The sequence below is a fragment of the Perna viridis genome, chromosome 11 (genome assembly GCF_037379345.1).
Source record: "Perna viridis isolate PV_CMFRI_1.1 ecotype Kerala chromosome 11, ASM3737934v1, whole genome shotgun sequence".
Classification (NCBI taxonomy): Eukaryota; Metazoa; Mollusca; class Bivalvia; order Mytilida; family Mytilidae; genus Perna; species Perna viridis.
In genome coordinates, this window is record NC_142455.1 from 35,006,128 (window position 1) to 35,032,795 (window position 26,668).

Below are 26,668 nucleotides of genomic sequence, written 5' to 3' on the forward strand. Positions count from 1 at the left end.
AATTTCATTTTGATAGAAATTCAAATATCTTGTGAACAGCTTCCGACTCCGCGGTTTCGTCAGCAGACAAATGTCAAATCTGAAAAGATACATGTACATGTATTAGAAAACTTATATCGTGTAAGCAGATGTAAATAGAAACGGGATAAATTGTCAGTTGCTTCATTCATTTGCACATGTATATTTGGGCTAACTACTACTTTCGAGTGATTGTACACAATGTCACACACTATTATTATTTCTTCATAACTATTATCCGATTTATATATGCCCTATATCCTTCAAAGAAAATGTTTTTAAATTTTTATTTATCATTACAAAATTCCCGAGTCCCAAGATTAAATATGATGTGGAATGGTCCTTTACTGGTGATTGTAGATTAAGTATCTTTTTTCAAAGGTGAACAAAACCCGAAATCCATAGGTAACAAAAATGACGATATGGTATTAAAAAAATGTGTCAGCTGAATTTTTCTTGAAAACAACACGTTGGGTTTGAGAAAACTGCGGTCGACAATCAGTGTAATTAGCAGAGTATGCGCACGGATGCGTAATTATGGATATGTTGATTTTTATTGTGTATTTTGTATTGTGTATTAACAATATCTTGACAGTATCTTACAATTACAAAAACTGTGTGACTCACAAGTTGTACAAAGTGTAGATTTCATAGGATAATCTGTACATTTATTCGTGGTGTGTCATAAGTGATTATCTATTTTTCTTTAGTTTTAAATTTGGTTGTTTGATTTGTATACTGAAGACATAAAAATAGCACTCACGCCATATCAATAGTTATAAATAAAACCTGTAATATTTTAGAGCTATTTTTAGAAATAAGTTTCCCAGTTACTATATAATGGATAGAGTATAATGTAGACAGCATTTTCTATCGAGGTATGTGTATTAAATTAATTTTATATTTCTTATTGTAGTATTTTTTTTTATTGTGTTGCTTTTACTTTATGTTTTGTTTTGTTTTTGATTTTGGTTTTGTTCTTTTATTAGGTTTTTTAAACTTTCTTCATGCTTCTTATTTTTCATTTTCTACATACCTGGGACACATGCGTGCTGACAAAATATATGACGGCGAGGCAGGTTAAGACATGTGTGTTTGTGATTTTTAAAATTTGTGTAATTCTTTGAGTTAAGACAGCTGTTGTGTATAACTCATTTTTTTAAAGAATTGATTGTTTATATTGCAGATGGTATTTTTAAAACAGAACTTAGTTAGAGTCATATATACATTATCAACTGTATTCGGTGTATCGTTGGTTAAAGCAGTAACGTATCAGGAACATATAACAGACATTAGATGTATATACAGTACTACAGATGGTAAGTTTGCTACAAGTATAAACTTTCTTTAAAAAAATCTTAGGCGTCTTTATATGTTTTGGTGTTAGTGCACGTACTGTCATTACCTATTTGAAGTTTCAACAGAAACCCGGTTATTTTCTACGTGTACCTTTCGCGGGCTTTTGATTAATTGTAGAGTATGGTCAGTTTGAGTCATATTTTTTACAGCTGTACATTAACGAAATACATCTGAAAGGTTTGAAGTTCTGTGATGTGTTAGATTCAAGGTCAACATTCTATTCAGTGTCATCCACGTCATTTAATACAAAACAATTTTATATCTGACATTATCTTGGAACAAACCTCAAAGCTTTTACAAGTCCATCTCCTGCGATGTTGACAAAAATATAATACAAAGATTGCATGTTAACAATTTGTGGAAAATGAAATGGTGAAGGGTTCAATTTGGAAAAAATGAAATTAATCAAGTTGCAAGTCAGTTTATGAATCTCTCACTCTTTAGAATAAATTTCTGCAAATTGATAAAAACTTTAATCATCGGTCATCTTATCAGAATGAAATAGTAAAATATCAGTAACTAGGAAAAATTAGGGAAAATAGTGTCTCATTGCGAAGTTATCGATATCTATCACAATGTAATAAGAAATGAGATATTGATTCACTTCTACCGCAAACGCAATTCGGTCAATTCACTAGGTTGCGGGAAGAAATATGTTCATTTTAAGAACTAAAATTCATTCGCAGTCTACCGTGTAAAATTGTCCCATTCTTGATCCGCTATGATAATATGCAGGACATTTTTATCAAACCTTCGTAAGTAAAGGTGTTTAAAGATCTGGAATCGCGTATACAATGAGGCAATTTATTCCATAATTTAATGGCGGACGGTACGAAAAATGCTTAATAAAAAATTGTGCGAGTACGAATCTCAGTCATATTCCGTGATTGACGCGTGTTATGGGTATGCCGATCTGCGACTAAGGTTGGTATTATATTACGTAGATAAGCCGGTGTATTATTTGTCAAAATCTTTTGAAGTAATTGTAATCTATGCCGTTCTCGTCTTACGGAAAGTTTTCTACAAACCAGTCTCCTTATATATTCTATCGATTGAGGTAAGTTTTGTAGCCACAGTTAAAATTCTTGCGGCGTCCAGTTGAACGTTGTCAACTTTATCGATGAGGGACAGGTTGTGACAATCCCAGATTACATCCCCATATTCAAAAATAGGTCGAATAAAACTCATATATATTCTCTGCATAGTGTATCTATCGACAGAGAATTTGAGTTTTCTAATTATGTTTAGTCGCGTATATGTTTTTTTTAACGATATGATCAATAGGATCGTGCCATAATCCATTGTTCGATATTATAACGCCAATGTGTTTATGACCAGTTACCTCTTGTGTGTCATGTTGATTCATTGTCCACGGCGGTGAAGTAGTTTAATTTGTTTTCGTGAAATGACCATTGACTCAGCTTTTTTGCGGATTATATTTTACTAACCACCTTTCTGACCATTACTGAGTTATATCGATACCCTTACGCAGTATCTCTGCCTATTCAGCAGCATTATCTATTTCCAGATAATGAAGACTTGTATTGTCAGGAAATAATTAAATAGATGCATCGATTCCGTCCACAATATCAATAATAAATATTAAAAAGAAAAGGGTCCCAAAATAGAACCTTGTGGAACACCCTGCATTTATTTCCCTCCAATCGGGCTTTTTTTCCCGTTAAGGACTACTTTCTGTCTCCTACCTGTGAGGTAGTTTTTAACCCAATTTAATAAACTGCCAGGTATTCCATATTTTTCTAGCTTAGATAATATCACCTTATGCCAAGCACGTTCAAAAGCTTTGCTAATATCCCAAAATACTACACGAACTTCCGTCCCGCTGTCTAATGCCCTAGCAAACTCATTTGTAATATAAACTAGTTGGTTTATCGCTGAGTCACCGCAAGTGAAGCCCGACTGGTTAGGAGTAATAACATTATGGTCTAAAAGAAAATTGTTTTTTATATTTATAAACACAACGTTCCATACATTTTGAAATGATGCAAAGCAGGGAAATTGGTCAGTAATTTTTTACCTCACTAGGTTCCCATTTTTGAAAACGGGACTTACATGTGCTTGTTTCAAATTATTCGGAAACAAAGCAACGGACGTTAATAAATTTAGCAATCTACATAATGGATACTTTAACTCTGGTGAAGCTTCTTTTAGAACCCTGGGGCTGATAAAATCAGGACCAGTTGCTTTGCTAGTATCTAAACATGTCAAAATATCATTTTCAGAATTGTCTGTGTTTTGGAGTAAATGGCCATTTTATGTAAAGTTCAGTATTTTGCTATTTGACTCGTTCAATTTGGTCTGCGATAAAAAATATTCAACTCGTCGGCTTTTTCAATATCATCAAAATTCAATAAATAACCTTTCAATAACGGAGGAATAGTGGAATACGATGATTTGAGACCCGACATGTGTTAACCAAATCTTCCATCGAATTTTTTAAGAAGGTTTTTCGTTCGATAATTTATTCAAACGATTACCGTCGTAATCTTCACGCGCACTTCTAATTTTAGAGGTGACTTCATTTCTATATTTACGAAATTTTGCCCAATTGCACGGTCTATTGGTTCGTCTTCCTTTTCTGTATATTCGAATTTTGTGTCGAATACTCTTCTTAATATCGTGTGTTAACCACGCCGATTGGTTTTTCCGAATAGTAACCGTTCTATTCGGAATCGTTACACCGGCAGCTTCCAATATCACGTTAAAAATACGCGTCGATATCGTAAGAGTTAATTAAAGAATTCAATGCAGTCGTACTTTGCTAATATTCTCCTAAAATCGGCGTAATTACCGTGGTTATAAAACCCAATCTTACGCTTAGATGTGGTATATATCGTTTTCTGGATATTCATGAATCCCACAATGGTAACTGATGTGATCTCATAGTGACGGGCCTACAGCAGTATAAAATTTACATCATTTGTAAGAATGAGATCAAATAAAGACGACGAATGTTCAGTATAGTTCGTTGGTTCATCAATGAGTTGTGATAAACTATTACGCGTGAATATATTCCGAATTTTGAGTTCGCATTATGATTAAGTTGATTGTCGTTAAAATCACTCGTGACGACTACATAATCGGCATGATTATCATTAATGGCCGCTTCCATAGAATCATCGACTAATTCTTATATGTCATTTAAATTGTCTGGAGGAACGTAAATCATCCTATACAGAACCGATTTACCGTTTAGCTTAAACTTACGTGTCGCACAAAATTGTCATTTACATATACAATAACTCCGCCCCTTATTTTTAGGAAATTATCCAACTCAGTTGATTCATCGGAATGATAAGAATTTAGCAACGTTTCGGTAAACGATAAAATATCAAATCAGCTAATAATAATCAAGGGAACCAAGGTTATAGCGGTAATCAAAAGAATGCAATCCAGGGACAAAGACCAGACATGAAAAACAGACATACACAACAAAGAACATAATGTAACTAAAACCATACATACAAAGCAACAAAAGCAAAAGAGCAACTCGGACTCCACTAAAAACTGGGAATATGGACCAGGTGTATCGGTAGGGTAAGCGTTCTCTGTTTTTTTTTAGAAACACCCGCCGAGTTGCTCATAAAGTCAAGTCCGGGGTAGACAAACGAGGAAAGGGAAACTATGACCCGTTGAATAAAACAGTTTCATGGTGCAGATGGATACACCATTACAATCCACGAGTTCATGATGACGACCATGAAACTTCTGTAGTATGACTTCAGTCTTGTAGCAACATAACCCTGTTCCAGAAACCTATTTGTTAGAGTTCTAGCGCGATACAAAAAGTCTGCGTAGTTTCGGCAAACTCAGGTATAACGTATGAGTTGTGACATGAACACTCCATACGCAGATGCTGAAGGGATGTTGCCACAGACGAAAAGAAAGTTGACAATTTTGAATGAAAAGTCATCACGTTTGTCGTAAAGTTTGGTCAATAGTTTTCCTTTACCATCGATTTCACAGCGTCTGTAGACAGAAAGCGTTAAATGAATTGAAGGCGCTAGTTAAACAAGCCTATTGACAATTTTGAATGAAAAGTCATCACGTTTGTCGTAAAGTTTGGTCAATAGTTTTCCTTTACCAACGATTCCTAAGTGTAGGTCAAGATATAAGGCTTAACAGTGTCTGTAATAACCTCAAGTTGTTTGGGGTAGATGCCATGTATCAAAACGCCGAAGTTAGAATTGTTTAAAGATAATACGTCATCTATATAGATGAACAAACGATACGGATTTGGAAAATATCGAGAACGAGTCATCAGAGAAAACGTTCGAAGTTTCGTCGCTATCCCGGTCGGTAGGGTTACTCTCGATTCGGGATATGATTAATAAAATTTGGAAAAAAAACATGAAAAAGACAATTGCAAACATAAATATATATGTTTTTGGACCTTTGCAATGACTCACACTATTGTCAGAACTTAAATATTTAACTTGCATACATATACATAAAGCAATTCTAATAGCATTTTGTTTTTAGATGACAATAGCACAACATGGATACAGAAATTCTAAAAGATTAAGGCGTTTTTTCCCATTAAAGAATGGTAAAATATTGACCCCTTCTCATTCTATATAACTGTAAACTATTACCCATTAATTTAGTGACACCCGTATTACCCATCATAGAATAAGAGAGGTCAATAAAATTGATGCGTGTTCGATAAGGACACAATAAATAACACAATATGACTTGCAAAAGATATGGTTTAAACTCTTCAAACAATGCAAAATTGGTAAATGTAGGTAACTTAAGTGAATAAAAGAAAACATATGTAATAAGCATGTGTTCAGAAAAATTAAATATATAAGTGAAGATGGAAACAATATTTGGTTAAACTTGGTTCATCGAAGAAGAAATTTTTGTGAGAAAATTTACCAATTGATCAGACATACTTAAAGAACAGTAACATGGTAATACACGTGCATTTTGATTACATAACAGAATACATATAATGTTCGGAATACTAATTGATAGGGAGAGACGAATTATGTGGGGTGATTAATTAACAATTGAAAAAAGAACGATGTTGGAAATAATGGTACTTAAATAAATAATTGGTTGGACAAAGTATATCATACTGGTTTATGAACAAAATAAAAACAAAAAACAAAACAAAACAAAACAAAACACGTAATTCATTTCGACCATGAACTATAGAGAAAGATTGCATACATTAAAAAATAGCAATATCAATAAGCTATACCTACTGACGTGAAAATTTTTACAATAAGTGTTTTATAATTTTAAGGTAAGTAAAAAAAAACCTTATTCAAATGAAAATAAAAGTTTATTGATTGGGGCAATGTTTATCTTTAATCAACATTTAATTTACAACTGCTGCAGCTGCAAATGACAATTTTTATATTGCATTTGTTTGATTATGTCACGGATCAGATTTATCTGTTGGACAAGAAGGATATATAATGTTCATTGCACATGGACAATTGTCACTTTTGAAATCTCGGAACGCCGACACTGTATTTGTGACAATAAAACGGTCCGTATTGTCTTTCAAGAAGATCTTGCCATCAATTGTCTATGTTTGCTTTGTGAACTTCTTGTTTTTGAGTTGACGAGCCTTGTAGGCTATAGAATTACGAGTTTTGTTAGATCCTCGTTAATAAGTACAGCACTGTAATCTTCACTCGCTTTCAGATTTTTACTTGACTTCAATATTCGCTTTTTGACAGTAGGATCTTTCAATCTGACGATTATTTGTCTCGGTGGTAAAGGTCTGCCTTATTTGTCTTTACGTACGGGGTTACCGACTCGATGATACTCAGTATCAATACTCTTAACGATTTCGGTAACGATATTTGTAGTATTTTCAGATTTACTTTCAGGTATACCGCTTACCCGCATTTAGCCCCGTCTGCCATACTGTTCGAGGGCATCGATGTCGTTCCTTAATTTATTGTTCTCGCCTGAGAGACATTCAATTTCACAGACATAAGGTTTTAGAGCGGTTTCAATAGCATATTCTATTGTCGCTTTGATAGTTGTCTGTATTTCATTAAGTATTACGATTTTGAGTTCTTGGATAATCTTGTTCATGTCATTTTGTCTGCAAAGCAAAAGGGGTAGGCAGAGGTGAAGTGTACTGTTGCAGGCATGTACTTGGTGATGCATTAGAGAACATCTGCCTGGGGTCCATGACGAAGTTGTCAAGCTGGATATGTATGGGCGGAGATGTCACTATGCAAAATTTTTGATGAGGTTGGTCAGACGGTGGAGTCTGATAACTTTCTTTACGTCGCCTATTATCAAGATTGTAGAATCATATTGGAAAGTAAAACTCAGGTCAATTATGATGGTGGACAGTTTGTTTGTTTAAATTAATATACGTTACATTTTTCCTTTCCTCGTTTGTCTACTACGGACTTGACTTTTTATGAACAACTCGGCGGACGTTTCAAGAAAAGCAGAGGACGCTTACCCTACCGGTGCACCTGGTTCATGCTCTCAATTTTTAGTGTAGTCCGAGTTGCTCATTCACTTTTGTTACTCTGTATGCATGACTTAATTTACTTTATGTTCTTTGTTGTGTATGTCTGTTTTCCATGTCTGGTCTTTGTCCTTGGATTACATTTGTGTGATACCCCTATAACCTTGGTTCCCTTGATCACTCTTTGACACGTTCTATCTGAACTGAGGTATGCTCAGTAAAATAAACACATCATAACAATGGACAAATGAAATTAAAACGTCCTTTTCCTTTAAATGTATATCAGAAACAGTAAATGTACATATTCCACACTTAACATATAATAAACCAATTCTTGGAAAAGTTATATTTTCATATCCATGAATGTAAGTAGAAGCAATAATTCATGTCTCAAGTTAGTTTTCAAGTTATAAGGGGTCAAAGTGATCACACCACAAAGAATCAACTTTTTAATTTGGTAAGATTTCAAATTTGTAATTCTTTTATTTGTTTTTTTTTTATATTATTATTATTATTAATTTTTTTTTGTTGTTTTTGTTCATTGCATTCTTTATGAAAATGTCCACCTGCTTTGGTCAATCAGATTTCAGATATATCTTATTGTTTTCGATTTAGGGGTCAAATGGAATCGATTTTTTTTAATTTTTGGTCCGATTTTGAAAATTTGTACTTTAATATCAATTTTCCTGGAATAAGGTGTCTAAACCAATTGTGCTCATAATTGAGTTGTAAGTTCCCATGTTTAAGTGTGTCAAAAACTAATATTGTATCCTTGTATTTTAGAGTACTTAGAAAAACTTAATAAAGATCCATTTGGAGAGATGTGTGAATCAGGTAAGTAATTTCAGTTTCTACAATTATGATAATCTTTGTACTAAATTGTTTTAGGATTTGAATATGTCTAACCATATGTGTTAGCTTTTTTGCACTCTAAACCCTGGACAGAACATGCCGTATTAATTTTAGTGACTTTAGTGTTTTTACTGGCGTACGTGTATCATGCTTTAGTACAACTCAATAGTTGTTACTACCAAATAACGTTATTGTCGTAAGTCACTGTGACGAAACGAAATAATACAATTCACCTGTCAATCACCTATCAGAAGATAAGGTTACGTTTTTATGGTGCTGAAAACGATTATACAAACGAACGATGCCCATTCAGAACAAATTTATAACGACCCAAGACAGAAGATCGCATCTCGTGTCACCAGAACAGGCTAATTGTGATGTTTTCTGTCTCGACTCAAAACTGTCGTAGCTCTGCGAACTTGGATTATATTTTTACAAATCAACGGTTGACAAACAATAAACAAAACTTTCCAAAAACAACTCAGTGATAAGTTTTTAGAAAGTGTAAGCTGTACATGTACCACTAGTCGAAAAAGAACTAACGAGATAGTTTAATCATTTGGTTAACATTGACTATGTTTGGTTTCCGCTAGTGCATTTGATTTGGATATGTCACAAAAAAGTAAACGGGCGTCCTTGCCGTCATCAAGGTTTGGAAGTCAAAACAGATTAATTCTAGGACATCGAAACAATAGTTTAAGTAACAGAAACAATTATATGCTATCAATTCACATCAAGAAATCACTCGACCTTCGGGCTCATGGTTCCTTTTTTACGACTCAACGAACATGAACAAATCTAATGTCTTGCGAATGTAAAACGAAAGTGTTTACATGTAATCAAAAGAGTATATTCTTAGAATATTTATAAGTCTTATGAAACGGAAAAACGGGTCCGTTTTGCAAAGTTATCTATCCACTGTGATTCGTTTGGCATATTAATTGTATATTATCAAGTCATTGTAACATTTATGGAAAGCCATTTTCCTTCGCAACTACATGTATTCATATAAAAAATCAACATCACGGATGTCATTTACATAATGTAAGACCGAACAATTCAACATTTTACAAGCAGTTAAAAACATCTAATGCAATCAATGTAAAATTCAAAACCAATTCATTTCAGAAACCAGAGCACGACAATTTAGACGAGTTGCATAATTGATTCAATTATCCAAAAAAAAATATTCTTCTTCCTAGGTTCTGTTTTTGTAAATGAAACATGCGGTAATCACAGTCACAGTAAGTATATTACAGTATACAAGTACATGTATGCAAGTTATAGCCGTTTGCCAATCATTTTATGTTTTTTTTATGTACAATGTAGATCTATGACATGGTACTGACTACAAAGAATGGAACAAATATATTTCCTTTATTGCAAAATTTGTACATATATCATTGTGATAAGGTGAAACATTCCATTTTGTGAATTTAAACAAATAAACCAATTTCGTGGTGTTATGTTTTACATAATTTATAAAGATCTCAAGTTGAAGATTACAGGCTTATGTATGTTAATAATAGAAGTTATAAAACTCTGTGTTTTTTCTCTCCTATGTTCTTTACATTTGGCTTTTGGTGAATATTTCTATAATCCTAAATCCTGGCAATCTTATTTTTGGTCATGTATAATGAAACTTTAGATAGATCAAGTGATTAAGTGGCTGATCCCGGTGTTTCAGGTGGTTGGAGTTCCCTTATTATGGAACGTTTGGTTTATTTTGGAAAAAATGAGGAATTGGTTACATTATGTTCTACAAAAGTTCTTTCTCTGGGACTGAGGGGATGGGAAAAGGAGACACTAACATATTTGGAGACTAAAAGGATGGTAGAAAGGAGAAGGAGACTTTAATTTCAGAAGTAACTAGCTTTCAGCTCATAGACCAAATTTACGCATGTTATTTAGTGTGCACCACGTTATTTCTTCATAGACCGAAAAATCAAAACAATCATTCCTTAAAATAACGATATAACGTATTATACTTCTAAAATCTTGGATTTATTTACATGTTTTTTGTTTAAAAATTTTAAAAATTCAGGTGGTTTTTCTGTTTGTTTGTTTGTTTTTTTTGTTTGTTTTGTTTTGTTTTGTTTTTTGTTTGTTTGTTTGTTTGTTTTTGTTTTTGACGACGCGTTATGTTTGGCATTCATCAGTGGTTTCTCCATCAAATGATAACAATATTCTGTTGTTTTGTTTTTTTGTTTTTTTTTTTTGTATTTTGCAACTAAAAGGAACGTTAGCATCAGAATTCTTTATTTTTCGTTTTCAGGTAAACATAGGTGCAAAAAGTGTTCGGACGGGAAAGGAACTTTGCTTCCAAAATTTTGTTTTTGTGACAAGAAGGTTCAGTGCAAACTCTCAAAGAAAGATGCCATCAGAAAATATAATTGTACGTCAAAATATATGCTTATGTACATATGTATGTTGAATTATAATTCGCTTATTCTAATTTGGTTGTTATTATAACTAGCACAGTATCAAAGAGTAATCAAGGGAACCAAGGTTATAGTGGTAATCAAAAGAATAGTTCCAGGGACAAAGACCAGACATGCAAAACAGACATACACAACAAAGAACATAAAGTAACTAAAATCATACATATTTCTGTTCCAGAAACCTATTTGTTAGAGTTCTAGCGCGATACAAAAAGTCTACGTAGTTTCGGCAAGCTCTGGCATAACGTATGAGTTGTGATATGAACACTCCATACACAGGAGCCGAAGGGATGTTGCCACAGATGAAAGGTCCATGCTCCAGTTTTTAGTGGAGTCCGAGTTGCTCATTTACTTTTGTTACTTTGTATGTATGATTTTAGTTACTTTATGTTCTTTGTTGTGTATGTCTGTTTTCCATGTCTGGTCTTTGTCCCTGGATAACATTCTTTTGATTACCGCTATGGGCTTGGTTCTCTTTTCATTAATTTCATTTTCTGTTTTTTCTTTCGTCATATTTGTTACTATTATTATTTTTCATCGTCTATCGTGCGTTTAACAGCACGCTTGGAGCGTTCCTTTATCGCACGTTTAAACGCACGATAGGAGCGTTCGATTAAACGCGCGAAATAAGCGTTCGTTTATCGTGCCTTTGGTGAACGTTTAGCGTTCATTTAGTTATTATGCGTGCGCGAAACCTAAACGACTCAAAGGGTGTATCAATAGAAACATTAAAAAAAATCGTTGATGAAAACACAGGTAGGTTACACGGGTCTCTAATAAAGGGTGGGTATTTTAACATTTTAAATGAAAACCGCTGACGATAATCAATCTGGCACATTTTACGCAACATCACAAGTGTATTTTTACATGTATGATTTAATGAACTTGAATCTGATATATTTAGGTCAGACAGATACGACTTATATGTTGAATCTAGAATCCGTTCGAAAAAAAAAAGATGGATGACTTTCTGTTTTAAGCACATTCATCCTTATTTTTTAACATTTTGCAATAGCTTCAACAAATGATACACTCTTGTTCCGCTTGATTGGACAAGACAGTCGCTAGAGCCTATTTAAGCTTCTTGTTTGCCAATTGTCAACGATCAATTTCTCTTATACCACAGATCACAATATTTTGTAGCATAATAGGTTAAATGACCTTAATGACCTCTACAAATGATCCACTTTTTGTTTGATTCACTGTGGATGCTTTAACTTGCAATTTAACCCGACGGGTGACACATTTCGGCTTATATCTTTTCTGTTTCAATGACGAACACACTGGGCAGAAATAATAAATAAACAACTTTACCGTGTGACTATGTTTTGGTTCTGATTGATTACACAAGACAGCAGATACCTGAAACCACAGGTACAAGTACCAATGTTTTAAAACTTAATAGGTTCAAGTATCTCAAAGCCTACAAACAATGAACTTTTAAATGGGGTCAGGTGGTTCAGCGGATGGTTTGGTGACTCAAATTTGCCATTTAAACTATATGAGAAAACATATTCTGGCGTATATCGCTGTCAGAACATGACTCAGGTGGTTCAGTGGAAGGAAGACATTATGTAGGTATAGAGATCTCTCTTAACCCTTTGTTTGAATGATCATATGATATGACCACGTGGTATCATTTTTTTTTCTTGGTGCGCGATTCACGCGCGTTAGAATCTCTATTTTTTTTTATACAAATTGATTTCAGATTAAACAGATAATAATTGTTTTTTGTAGGTTATGAGTGTTTCAAATACTTTAAAAGTATGTTTCAACATAACATCAAGAGTTTAAACAAGTGTACAACTATTGAAGATCGATTACCTATAGACCCTAAGGATTGTAAGACAGGATATACTGGTCCACTGTGTAGCTCTATATCAAAACGTGTATGTACCAAATCTACAGATGACACAAAACAATTGGCAAACTGCAAGAATTCGAATAATCGCCAATGTCTTCTACGCTTAGGGAATGAAACAAAATATCATTGTAAACGTTTTACCAGTAAGTTTTGCTTTCTTATGTAATCAAGTCAAGTCAAGTCAATTTTATTTAAAGTCGGTACATTACAAAACAGTATATCAGTTTCCTTCTGACTTCTCCAGTAATGCTCATGGCTCTGAGTGCTCTCCACATGGATAGTCCAATAAAACCTCTGCATCCCACTTCTACAGCGAAGAACCAGATCATGCATCCATTGTGTTGACAGTCCTTCACCAGCTCTTTGTACTTCAGGTTCGTCCTCTCATATGCTTCTTCAATTCTGTCTTCCCATGATACAATTAGTTAATATGCTGGTAATATGTGTTCTAGATTTGTTGGCTTTCTTCATAATACAAACTTTGGATCTTCTGTCAGTTCTCAAATTGCAAGGTTAGTAGGACTCTAAAGGACGTCATACACTGATTTCAGCTTATCCTGCAGTCTAGATGGTTCCATCTTCCATATATCGTTCCATCCTAGATTCACTTGTCTTGCGCCTTCCCAGTTTAACCAGCTTCCTTGTTTTTTGGTTTTTTTTTTTTGTTTTTTGTTTGTTTTTTTTTTTTGCATTCCGACTGCCTTCACAATTCTAGCGTCTTCCTCCATTGTCCGCACTTCTCTCTGTACCAACTGTCTTTCTGCTGATGTTGTTCCCCATTTGTCTGCTGGTGTGACACTCTTCCAACTATCTCACTGTGCCTCAAGCGTGGCTCAGCTTCATCAATTGCCTTCCTTGTTGACCACTTCCTCCATGTCTTGATTTCTAGTCTTGCTGTTCGTACCTTTTCATTCTTGCTGTCTCGTAGCATCGGATACTGCCGTACTTTGGTCACCTTGAACTCTTCTGTGATGGATTTAAGAGGTAGCTGTAATTTTGGCCCCGAACTGTATAATCCAATACTGCTGAAACTTCTTGGTACATAAAGACATCTCCTCAAATAGCTGTTTGCTGTTGTCTCCATTCCTTCAACCGAGGTCATTGGTAAATCGTACACCAGCATACATAATGTGTAAAATACCTAAGTCCGTTCCTTTTTGATTCCGCTTCTTCAAATTGAATTAATGAAAAAAGTTTACCTTTTTTTCTACAAATAGAGAAAAAGAAAGATGACGAATAGAACTGACATTAATCCCTATTTATCAATTTCGAAATTACAGTCAATATAACTAGAACATTTGATATGATTTTCTATTGTTTTATTTTTTTTTCTTTTTTTCGTTTGTTGTTGTCTTTGTTTACTTGAGGCAAAGTTGAAAAAGAACAGCGTCTTGGCAAAGCAAAATGCAACTTGAAAATCTTCAACAAATTTACTGCAAATGAAAGATTGATTTCCTATTAATGAAATACATTTTAATATTTCACACCCACCTATTTAATCACGGAAAACATGTTATTTTCTTAAATTTTATCATTTCTGTCACCCATGACACTTAAAGAAATAGTTCAGTCTGTGTGTATATGTATAGCATTTTGCTTGTCATGTGTTATACTTTTCAATGAGTTTAACATAACGAGAATAGGTATGGTGTTTATGCCAAAGAGACAACAACCCCACCGGGGTAAAAATGTCAGACCTGGGCTACCCATTGGTCTTCATTTGAAAAGAGGGAATCCTCATATCACAGGGCATGCTGGAACTGGTCCCAAAACATCAAGAACAACAACAAATCTTTTGAGAATAAAGGTCGCCTTTGAACTAGCTAGCCCTTTAAGTGTCGACGTGTAAATTACAATTTGATCAAAGTGACATTTTTTTTTAAACCTATTTCTATTAATAAGATCCTACTCGTTGAATTGCTTAGCAGTTAAAATAAAATAGTGTCTAAAACGATTGGCAAAACCCCAGATGTATACACATAAGTTCTTCCTAGAAGGTACAAGACTCGAACAAAAATGTGTTTTACTTTTAGGTCAAATTATAAAAGATGTGTAGCCAAAAGTAGTGCAGCCTGAAGTTTTATTTTTTTTTCATTTCTTGAATATGCATTGTTTAATTAAGAATGTTTCTTCAATGTCAGAAATATCACAATCTAAAAACCCTGCATATGCCAACCTTTTTTCAAAGGTGTAACAGAAAACAAACATACTTTAGTAGTACTTTAGCAGCTTCACTGAATTATAACTTTATTAACTATTGTGTTAATTACAAATATATACATATCTACATGTACATATTTATGTTTATAGTAGGTGTTTTACAAATTAGAATATGCTTATAGTTATAACAGATGCTTGCAAATGAACTCATTTGTCTTTTTAGGTCGCAATTCAGATGAAATTAAGAAACTTATGGAATGTAAAGACACCATTGTGGATGGCCGCCCAAACTCAATGTCTATCATTGAAACAGTTACAGTACCTAACCAGCAACTCACTGATCCATCACTTTCGATGGTGCATCGGCCGTCGTCTTACGTTTTATCCAGCTGCTTATTTATGATCTTAGCAGGTCGGTTCTTCTCAAGTTGTTAAAAAGATATTGAAAACAAAGATGAAGAAATTTTAAGACGGCAGTGTATAATGGAGGTACATGTACCATTCCCAAATAGCACTATATATGAAACTGCTACTATTGTGTTGGGAAAAGCTAACGCCGTCACAATATAAACTGGTACCTATTATCCCAGGCAGCTAAAATAATAACTGAAAATAGTAGATGGTACCCGACTTGAGCAAATAACTTCTGCCAAAGTGTGTATTCAAATTTGGACATCACTAGACCTGTGTAGAAATTACATAAAAAATAACTGACTAAGGTGATGTATATATAATCGAAGATATAGATAATTTTCTTATTATAGAACGTGAACTTTCCTGAGGTATAAACGAAGCATCAGAAGACCTGACATTGCCTATCATCACCTGCATTTGAAGATGGATAAGACTTTTTGTATCGGGCTAGAATTCTATCAAATAGGCTTCTGGAACAGGATTATGTTGCTACAAGATTGAGGTCATCACTACAAAAGTTTTATGGTCATCATCATGAACTCGTGGATCGTTAGGGTGTATCAATCGGTGCCATGAAAACTGATTTGTTCAACGTGTCATAGTTTTCCTTTCCTATTTCGACTACCCCGGACTTGACTATTTATAAGCTACTCGGTGGGTGTTTCTAGAAAATCAGATGACGCTTACCCTACCGGTGCACCTGGTCCATGCTCCCAGTTTTGAGTGGAGTCCGAGTTGCTCATTTGCTTTTGTTACTTTGTATGTATGATTTTAGTCACTTAATGTTTTTTTTATTTTTTTTTTTTTGTTTTGTTTTTTTTGTTTTGTTTTTTTTTTTTTTTGTTTTTTTTGTTTTGCTTTGATATGAAATGTAAAATACTTTATGTAAAATGCAAAACACTGTATTGTGAAATGTATAACTGTTTTATCTAACCCATTGCTGTGACGTCAATTAATTGTTCCAATCCTAGTTTATTTTTTGCGCGTACGAATCATTGATGGATACAATCTACATAATTTGAAAAATCAGCTCAGTGCAACAAAAGACCTCTAATTGCATGTATGTGTTAACATAATAGCCTTAGTCCTTTTGCTTCACTGATCACTTCAAAATAAAGCTCGTTGTTCTGTGTACTGCAATTCAAATGAAAGCAAAGATACTTAACACAGTTTTACTTATTTTTTACTGATGTTAACATTTGCATTAATATTACTGTCAAGTTCAAGCTCGTTGATTTTGCAAGTTAATGGTTTGGTATCATGAAATGATAGACTTAAAGTTACTGATATCACTGGTTCAAACCTTCCATTTTACGCCTCAATGAACATCACACATTGTATCACTGAACGTCATCCTTTCTCCGTCTTTGAAAATCATCCGTGCGCTGTTGTGATAGGGAAAACAAGCCATCATAACCTTGTTGTTTATAATATGTTATAATACGCCTATATTTTTCCTAAGTATTTTGTTGGATATTTTTAAGTTTATATATTCATTTTCCTGTCGCCTACATTTTATATCGTTGCACAAGTATTTTTGCAAACATGTATTTGAAAGAAACATAATGCCGTATTTCCAACATGTATTAAGTGTGTAAATATCTTACGTAAGGCAAAATACATTGTAGATATTTAAGACTTGGTTATTAGCTATATAAATAAGGTATGCAAATTCTTGGATTATAGAACATCCAGATTCAGGATCGCATCCTAGCACTTAAAGTAGGCGGACTAAGTGACATGGAATGGCTTTTCACATCTCTTTATTGGCGAATGACAATTATTTGTGAGTGTTTGAGAATCTATGTGTAATTTATAACATTAACTTAACCGTGTTTAGCTCTTATAACAACCTATTGGATCATTACTTACTTCCATACTTTATTTTTGTGCACCTGCAGTCTGAGATGTTTATTTACTTATGATTCATAGTATGTACTATTTTGGTTAGTTTATGTTCTTTGTTTTCTGCTTTATCTTGGTTCCCTTTCTCACTGGCTAAGTTACATTTCATTTATAGCCATGTATTTAGCCATATATAGGCAGCTAAAGGTAAAATTAAGTGAATAAGCTGTACTTGTGTAATACCTTTCAGCAGGTAAATACCAGTAAAAATTGTTGAGCAAAACGTGAATTTCATTTACTCTGCGTACAGTGCATTTTATTTACTAACTTTTTTTTACTTAGATCAGATCTTGTGTATGTATGTATATGATTTGTGTAGTTATTATGTCTTTTTAGTAACCTTTATCTAGAATTATCAGTCATTCTTAATACATTTTAATTTCTATGGCAACCATGTAGTTAAATGTAGTAAAAAAGGTCCCAATGATTCAAGAACGTTATACTTATCATTGTATGTTAATGTTTTATTATACGACCGCAAAAAAAATGCGATCGTGTATTGGTATAGCATCGTCGATGTCCGTATCGGCGTCGTCAGTAGACACTTGGTTGTCGTGTGATAACTTGAGTGTTGGTTTATTTTTATAACATCTATAATAATTAGTAAGTCCCTTTGCTAAATTGTCAAAATTTAATACATGTATTGTGTCCACATCTGGCCCGGCTATTCAACGTCCGACAACTGTGGTCGTAACATGCTGCACTAGGCGAAGCTTTTTATTTTATATTTTTCATCGCATTACAAGCCTCTTTCATAAATGAATGTATAACTATTTGTCGTGGTTCGTCTGTCATATTCGATATTTTAAAGAGAACAAAAGATCGTAAATGGACTTATGTCATTTTTTATTATGTTCGTTCTGACATTTATCCAATATTTGTCTTCTTTCAAAATGAATTGCCATTGTTTTCCCTGTAGGCATAATTCAAGGAACGCCACTTCATTTATGACGTTGTTCAGTTATCCACATATGCGTTGAGGTTTCAGCGAAAGGTAAACACTTCCAAAAATAATAACAGGTGCCTTACTGTGTATCCTAATCAATTAACTATATTTGTTTGCAATAATGAAGGTAGATTTGTCACGAATTTAAAGTTGCAATAGCTGCCAAATTTGTTCAGTTTTGATTCTACTGATTTTTTCTGATTCAAAGAAATAAGTTAGCAGTAATGCATTTAAAGCAATAAATGTCGATAATAACTACAGAATATACTGAAAACAACGGGTTTTTTTTTAATCAGAGAAAATCGATGGCTCTGATCTATTATTTTTCGCCATTACTTCCGAAGATCTCCGACAGGACATTCACCTGGGTTAAAAAATGCTTTAACCTTTGTAAAAAAAAAAATTACAATAGGGATACACACATGTAAGCACGTGTCCTGTTTTCATTTCATTTCATCTACTTTTGATTAGTTTTCAAATAAATAATGACCATATTTGAGCCACATTATGTCACAATAGGTAAATTTCAAAAGGATCCTTGCGTTATATTCGCTTTGCAATCAGATTTGTTATTAAGGTATAATACCACTATTAAGGGGAACCAGTCGCCTGCACATACCAGAAAGTAGACCATAAAAAACAAAGTAGTTCTTAGGATGCATTGTATATTTTTGTGATTTAGCCAGTATATGCAAACTTGGTATCATCTGAAAGCTTATCATGTCAGGTACACAATGAATACAACAGTTTTGAACTCTGATGTAGAGAATAATTTGTCAGTCTAGGTCTTAAGCCCATTGATTTGTCAAATTACCAAAAGGAAAGTAGTATTTTAGTAGCTGTCTACTTTCACTTCATCGTTCTTTCTTAGAAACCATTAAAGGTATGCTGCAAATTTTATGAGAGAGTTTTTAAAGGGTCCCCTCTATGATAAACCTGTCATTAAAGTTCATTTTAACAAACTTTAAAAAAGATTGAGACCTTGAAAATTGCTTAATTCAACATAGAAAGTAATGGGACTTTTAATAGTGGTTTTACACCTTAAAGAGGCGACCCTAACAGCACATGCGCGGATTAAGGTAACAAGAAGTCACATGCATATGAATTTATCTAGGTCGACTTTTTGTCTAGCTAGACAATAAATATATAGACACCTATTTCCTGTATTTAATGCATTTTATTTTGTGGAAATCAAATGAAGTTATACATGAAATGTTCAATTTAGTAGAAACAATTCAAAGTTAAGGTATACTGCAACAGAAACAGAAATTTACGAAAATGACAGCTAATGTACCTTCTCCTATGAAGCTTGTGAAGCTGTTAAAAGATTGTCTTTCTGATGAAGAACTGGATGCATATTTATAATTACACAATGAAATAGTACGTGGGCTGAGACAACCCCATTGCACCCCCATCCCCCCACTCATCAACTAAAATATGATTTCCAGGTAGCCTTATACCTCTCATTTCAAAATATTTTGGTCGCCAAAAAATTCACTGAAGCATTGTTGTATTTTTTGTATACCTCGTTGGGGCAAAAATCCATTTTTTGAGTTCTTTGATTCTACGAACTTCAAAACGAAATAAACTTATACTTGTATATATCATCATGTCGTCCATTGTCTCCGCTTTACAATGGGACCTATTCCGTTGTATATATCATCATGTCGCCCATTGTCTTAGCTTTACAATGGGACCTATACCGTTGCAGTACTACTTAGGGTTTGGGGTAACATTTGTATATATCATCATGTCGCCCATTGTCTCAGCTTTACAATGGGACCTATGCCGTTGCAGTACCACTTAGGGTTTGGGGTAACATTTGTATATATCATCATGTCGCTCATTGTCTCAGCTTTACAATGGGACCTATACCGTTGCAGTACCTCTTAGGGTTTGGGGTAAAATGAATAAAATGTACCCTACCCCGCCGAAAAATTGCTTAAATTGACATATTTTTCAATGTCAAAACCTCTAGAGTATTTATACGTCGGTAAAAATGATTTATTTGGTATTTTCTGTTTAGTATTATCACAAATTATACTTCTGGGGTTATTTTGATAAATTTTGCCGATTTTCGTAGTCCAATTTTATCCAAAAATGTAAAAAATGGTATTTTCGAATTTTCCGTAAAAGTCAGATAAATTCTACTCTATAAGTTATTGCTCGACTGAAACGTCTATAATTTGGTATCATCCCATAGACAATTTTATTTTCTACATAAATAATTCACAAAACAAATCTAAGTGTTACCGCAAATGTCTTGGTATCATTGTAAAGCTGAGACGTTTGGCTACATGATAATACCTACATATTTTTAGTTTATTCACACATGTTATCCCAGGGAGACTTAGACGGTCAAACAATTCAGTCACAAAAACTTGGCTTTTTGACACAATGGGGTACAAATATAGGCTTATACTGAAAAGGAATCCGAGCATATTCTTTGGCGACAAATTGATTCGGTATTTAGAGGTATAAAGGTGTCTAACAAAAATCACCATGAAGTTGATGACTTGGGGCTGCACGGTGGACCGTCCCAACCCATGGACTCTAAGGGCGAAATTATTCATTTCTAACCAAGTATCATACTGCAAAAAAAATCATTTTAGTCATTACAAGAAATGAATTGAGAGCCAGATTTACCAAAGGACCATTTAATTGTATATGACAACTTTAAAGGAACAATGCCACATTGAAACTTCATAGGTCTTCTATCACAGACGTTACCGTGGAAACCTGATAAGATTTAAAGCAGAGAGTTGAATCTCAGAAAACCGATTTAACATTTTTAGTTAGTACTAGTTGAGATTGTATCAGATTTTTTTCTCAATGTATAAAAACGAAAATACAAGTATAAAATGCGTATTAAACTATCAAAGCTGTCAAGTTGTAACATAAGTGTTTTAATGGTCTTCAATTGCTTACAAAATTACATCACTAAAATTATATTTAATATCCATCTTGAATAATTTCCGAGGTCGAAATACACCTACAGTATAAGTTTACTTGGAAATAGAATTTGGGAACTTTATATATAACCTCTAGGTTTTTTTTTCGCTTATTTTGGGATATTAACATTCCCATGGAGCACTTACAATAAAATCAATTCAGTAATCGACCTAAGAGCACAATATGACCATTCGACGAGAGCACTTACAAGAAAATCAACGCAGTAACCGAACTAAGAGCACAAAAGGAATATCCGTCTAGAGCATACATGTACATGTATTGATTATGCAAATTCCGTTAAGCTTGTGCTGGTGTAGAAAGTAATCAGGGGAGCCAAATTCTAGAGGAAATCAGAAGAATGCAATCCACGGACAAAGATCAGATAGAAAAATAGATGCACATTATGTAAAAAAACAAAAACAAAAATTACCAAAATAATACATACAAAGCAACAAAGGTATATGAGCAACATGAACTCAACTAAAATGGAGCATGCGCAATTCGTGTAGTGTAAGCGTCCTCTGATTTCCTAGAAACACCCACCGAGTTGCCAGTAAACATGCATGTCCAGGATGACGAAAGATGAAAGGAAAACTGTAACACGTTGAAGACAATCAGTTCTCATGGTGAAAATTGATACACTGTAACGATCCACGAGTTCATGATAACGACGTATAAACTTCTGTTTTGATGACTTTAGTCTTGTAGTAATATAACCCTGTTGCAAAAGCCTAATTGTCAGAAGTCAACGCGGTACAAAGAATCTGCGTAGTTATAGGGAGTTGTGCTATTTTTATTCAGAAATCGAAAGCATGAAAAGAATTTACATACACATTGAATCTGGCGACTATTGCGTTCTAACCGGTGAATTTTTGGAATTATTTTCAAAATGTCTTACTTTTCAAACATTCAAATGTGTAAACATTTTCGGTATTTGTAAAAGAATCCTTTTATTATTAACTATATGTAAATCGTGTTTTCACTATTCGGTAAAGAGAGAGAGAGAGAGAGAGAGAGAGAGAGAGAGAGAGAGGGGTTAAGTAAGCACACCGCCACACAACTCTGTTGACAAATTGGTTTGTACATACATGTATATGTTTGGTGTGGTCGCTTTTTATTAGACAGCAGAAGCTGATAAAGGGGGTTGGCACCCCTATTTTATTTGAAAATTTTTAATTGGCTTGTGTGAAATTCACAAAAAATGACAATGTCCTAGCACCCCCTTTTGCTGAGGATACTCGACTAACAGCCCCCTTTTTTTCAAAGTGTCTGGATCAGCCTATGTTTTGTGTAAACATGAAACACGATATTGTGACTTGATGGACATTCCAGTGTACGTATATGTATATTGTTGCTATCTTGCGTGATTAAGGCAACAAATCATCGGCATTTTGTTCAAATAACGTTTTATATATTTATATGTCTGGGTCGTAACCACTAACAATTTACTTCTATAAACAAACATATAATCTCAACGATCTCTTAACTACATGTGTATATTTATTATGTGACTGTTCTCTCGTCTCCTGAATTACGTATGCACTGTATCTGTGGGGTTCTTCTATGACTACAGCTTTCTCTAATTGACGGAGCCTCTTAAAAAAGACGGATATGGTGAAACGCAACAAATACACCTGTATATGACCTTAATAAAACATTAAATATTTTCAGAGATCACCAAAAGGATTTTAACATGTGTAAACACTCTAACGTTAGTAAGCTCTGATAGGCCCAGACAACAAATTAATAAAATCCACGGTGACAGAATAATAACTTCTCTTCAAAATATGCTTAAAGGAAAACTAAGTACAAAAATGACCAACATCTCCTGGCTGTGGACAGGCGCATGCTACGGTGGGTCCAAATGGTTTTATTAGGCCTTAACTACCCTCTTTCATATGATATCAAAAAAATTAACTGAAACAACTAACAAACAATTATTACATTTACTCAATAACACATCCAATTCTCTCCATACAGTACCTCGAAATACACCATATAGACAATATCAACTTAAAGAACGAAGGTAGTTTTGAAATGTTAAAGATTATCAGACAAAATGGAATGAGTGTGTGTTTGTGTCTAGGTATTTATTGGAAGATATAGAATCTTTTAGACAGCAGGCAGCAGAGAGTCTCTTTATTTTTATGTACTGAAATCAGGCGCACATTTCATTACACATATTTTACTATGGCAAAAGTAAGCTTATCACTTTGTATTATCTTTAATCAGTTTCCGTGCTTAGCTGTCATATCCTATCTTTGTGTGCTTTACACCGGGAATTAGAATCTCGATGGTAATGTGTAAACAACTCAAAACCGAAAGTAGCATAATAAACTGGAATACATAACTATTGTGGGGTTGTGAATTCTTTTAAATAAAGTGAATGCCTAATGTTCTGCATATGTACATGCATGAAGTTTGAGTTCATAATAAATCCATCAATTAAAGGGGTTTTCTAGCTTGAAGCCGTTAAAAGATGTAAAACGTGACGGGAATTACGATCTCATTCCCTGTAAAATTTCGTCATAGGCTCCTCAGGGTATTATGCATAGAACTGGTGTTGGAATATTTTATCCATCGAACACGGGCTAGTTGAAGGCAGATATCCGCATTTCTCAACGTACACGTTTAAAAAAAGGCATATCACATATGAATTTATTAACAAGTGTACATGTTGAATAATGTTAATACAATAGAAAACTTAGGAATTAATTGCACTTCCTCTATGTTGAAAATATGAGATAGATATACAGTTATATTTTTGTTTAAAAAGATATATCTGCTATTTTACTAAATGTTAATCCGTAATCAATAATGTTTATTTTGTGTACATGAATATAAAGCATGATAGCAAAAGCGTAGGAACACTGACGACATGAGGAATTGCAGAGCTTGTATCATCGCCAAATTTCAAATAACTCGCATCATCTACATACACTTTCCACACGAAAAAATTAGAAGTACCGTTCTTGCCATCTTCAGAGAAGAAAGTATTCAGGTTGTTTGTAACGAACCAAAGAAAACCGTTGTCATCGAACGCAAACGAATCAATCCATTCGATCCTATTATGGAAAGCGACCGTAGACCGTCGATCTGCCTGAATTACTTCACCATTTTCAAATTCGACTGACCATTTATACACACTTCTCGGTCCTTGAGCGGAGTAATACAAATTATGTTTCTGTCCGTAATAAATTCCATCACTTTGATACTGTTTGTTACCAAATATCTTGACTTCATTTGCAAAATCTGTGTCTGACGATTGTTTGTTCCGTAAAATTTTCGCTGATACACGATAAACCTTGATGCCAGCTACTGGACAATAATAAACGTACCGGAAATCAGATGACATAGAGATGCCATTTATACCCAGAACGCTGTAGTCAGAAGTTGTATTACCAATTGTAATGTTGCTGTATTGTGGCACTGGGTTCATTGATTCGTGTGTAAAAGCCCAAGAGTCATCGAGTAATCGGTCATATACAATAAGTTTCCTACCGAGAGTGTCCGAAATATAAGCCCATCTAGCGGTCTTGTTCTTGTCGAAGTCAATTACTATATCGTTGAGATAGGACATCCCTGGCCCAATAACACTATCGGGAAAAGAGTATCGATGGACCTCAGTGTTCTTCACTAAGTCCCATATTATAAGTTTCTTTGGACATTGATCTGCAATGTTTACGGATCCTCTAGGAACAAAACTTGTATCAATAATCCACATAAATCCAGTATAAGGATCAATTTCCATGCTTTGAATTAATTTCATGTTTGAACAGTCACCTTCCATGTGAATATCCCAGTTTGGGTATGGTTGAAGCAGGGGTCTGATGGTGCCATCCTTTACTACCTTTACCAGAGAGAATGGTATACCGTCTTTCAGTTTAGGAATGGTTAAGTACACGTCTCCCTTGTGTAGTTTTATTCCATTTATTCCATTATTTTTTGGTATGTATTTGTTGTTCTGGTAATAATTCTGTCTAACAGTTTCATTTGGCCAATCCATATCAACTGTCTCCCATTCATATACTACGGAAGGCTGGGTGCTTCTATGACTGTCACAGAAAACAAAATTTAAGAAGGTCACACACAAGATAAAATCGGTTATCCTCGCCATCATTACAATTCGCGTAGGAAAATGATATATAATTAACTGGCAGCTGTAGTTTACGGCGCGTCGATCAGCAGTTCCATTGTCATTCTGTTGTTAATTTGGGAAGCGTGACAAAAATTGATTACAATACTGCCGAGTGCACCGTAGTCTTTACATTCACTAAAAGTATTTACTGTACAGTGTCAAAAACATCCTACATATGTGGATGCTCTGGATCCGGTTTCATCCAAAATCTCAAATTGAGCATTTTCTCATATTGTTCCTCGACTCAACTTCTCGTGAAATTGACGAATTGAGGAAAATCTCAATTTGATTTTTTTATGAATTCTAGGCTTGAAACATCGTTTTTGTCGGAAGTTACGCATTCTAGAAATGCCATATGCAGCAGGATGTGATTTTTTGAAGTTTAAACGCGAACGCAGGCCGTGTGTTATAGAACATATTGTCGTTGTCAAAACACCAGTAAACATCAGTGAAATGACATAGTGGTGCATTATCAACAAAGTCAAGCGTTACTAGCCTCGTCCCTCAAAGCCTTAATCTAAATATAAAAAAAAGTGATTTCGAATTCTTTTCAATTTTGAAATGATTGTGTAAATCCACAATTATGCCGTTAGGATTGTACAGTATTTCATGCTGTATATAGAACACAGATTTATTGTTGTCAGTGTTGTAATATAGGTTTAAATAAGTGACAATAAAAGACGAGAATTTTTATTTAACAAAAGTACCCGTTCGAAATATTTTCAACGGATGACTAGTTTAAACTATAAACAAATACTTATGTACATTTTATAAAGTAAAATCTGAACTCATGAATAATAACCATATATATACCTACATTGCGTAAAAAGTTGATATTTCACGGTTAAAATTCAAATTATTTTATTGAAATAAAACGATTCACAACATACAATTAATAGGTTAATAAAGGTGTGATATTAAATCGTATGGTTAGTATACATGTAAACCAGACTGAGGAGGATGCCCGTGTAAAAAAACAAATAATAATTGGCATTCTTAATTCGATTTGATCTTGGAGTAGACATTTCAAATATACAGATATCACTGAAACCAAAATCATTACTGAAGATGATGAAACCAAACTTATTTTGGTTGGACAAAGTGTGGAAACTAGGGTCTATATCAGTTATGTCCCTATAAAGGTTTG

The 26,668-nt window shown here is 34.0% G+C and overlaps 2 protein-coding genes across 4 annotated transcripts; one reads left to right on the plus strand and one right to left on the minus strand.

Moving 5' to 3' along the window:
• Window positions 1-391: 391 nt before the first annotated feature.
• On the plus strand, window positions 392-18,314 carry LOC148603871 (uncharacterized). Of its 3 annotated transcripts, none has more exons than XM_088551802.1 (7): window positions 392-896; window positions 1,205-1,337; window positions 8,633-8,683; window positions 9,904-9,945; window positions 10,977-11,096; window positions 12,880-13,031; window positions 15,390-18,314. In XM_088551802.1, the coding sequence occupies exons 2-7, from the start codon at window positions 1,205-1,207 to the stop codon at window positions 15,567-15,569; spliced, it is 678 nt and encodes a 225-aa protein (XP_088407928.1). In that variant the 5' UTR covers window positions 392-896; the 3' UTR covers window positions 15,570-18,314. The 3 variants fall into 3 exon arrangements, with proteins under 3 accessions (XP_088407928.1, XP_088407925.1, XP_088407927.1); XM_088551799.1 differs by having other exon boundaries at window positions 408-896; window positions 12,880-13,149; XM_088551801.1 differs by lacking the exon at window positions 392-896 and adding an exon at window positions 1,079-1,107 and having other exon boundaries at window positions 12,880-13,149.
• A 5,713-nt stretch (window positions 18,315-24,027) lies between these two features.
• Window positions 24,028-25,611, minus strand: LOC148603872 (protein yellow-like). Its single transcript, XM_088551798.1, has one exon. It carries the CDS (start codon window positions 25,501-25,503, stop codon window positions 24,205-24,207), a length of 1,299 nt encoding a protein of 432 aa, XP_088407924.1. The 5' UTR covers window positions 25,504-25,611; the 3' UTR covers window positions 24,028-24,204.
• Window positions 25,612-26,668: the final 1,057 nt, after the last annotated feature.

Excerpts from the sequence above, each read along its gene's own strand:
- LOC148603871 (XM_088551799.1), top strand. The coding sequence starts at position 1,205 with ATGGTATTTTTAAAACAGAACTTAGTTAGAGTCATATATACATTATCA. Across the intron at positions 9,946-10,976 it reads ATGCGGTAATCACAGTCACA|GTAAACATAGGTGCAAAAAG; the intron begins GTAAGTATATTA and ends TTTCGTTTTCAG. Across the intron at positions 13,150-15,389 it reads TCATTGTAAACGTTTTACCA|GTCGCAATTCAGATGAAATT; the intron begins GTAAGTTTTGCT and ends TTGTCTTTTTAG.
- LOC148603872 (XM_088551798.1), bottom strand. The coding sequence starts at position 25,503 with ATGATGGCGAGGATAACCGATTTTATCTTGTGTGTGACCTTCTTAAAT.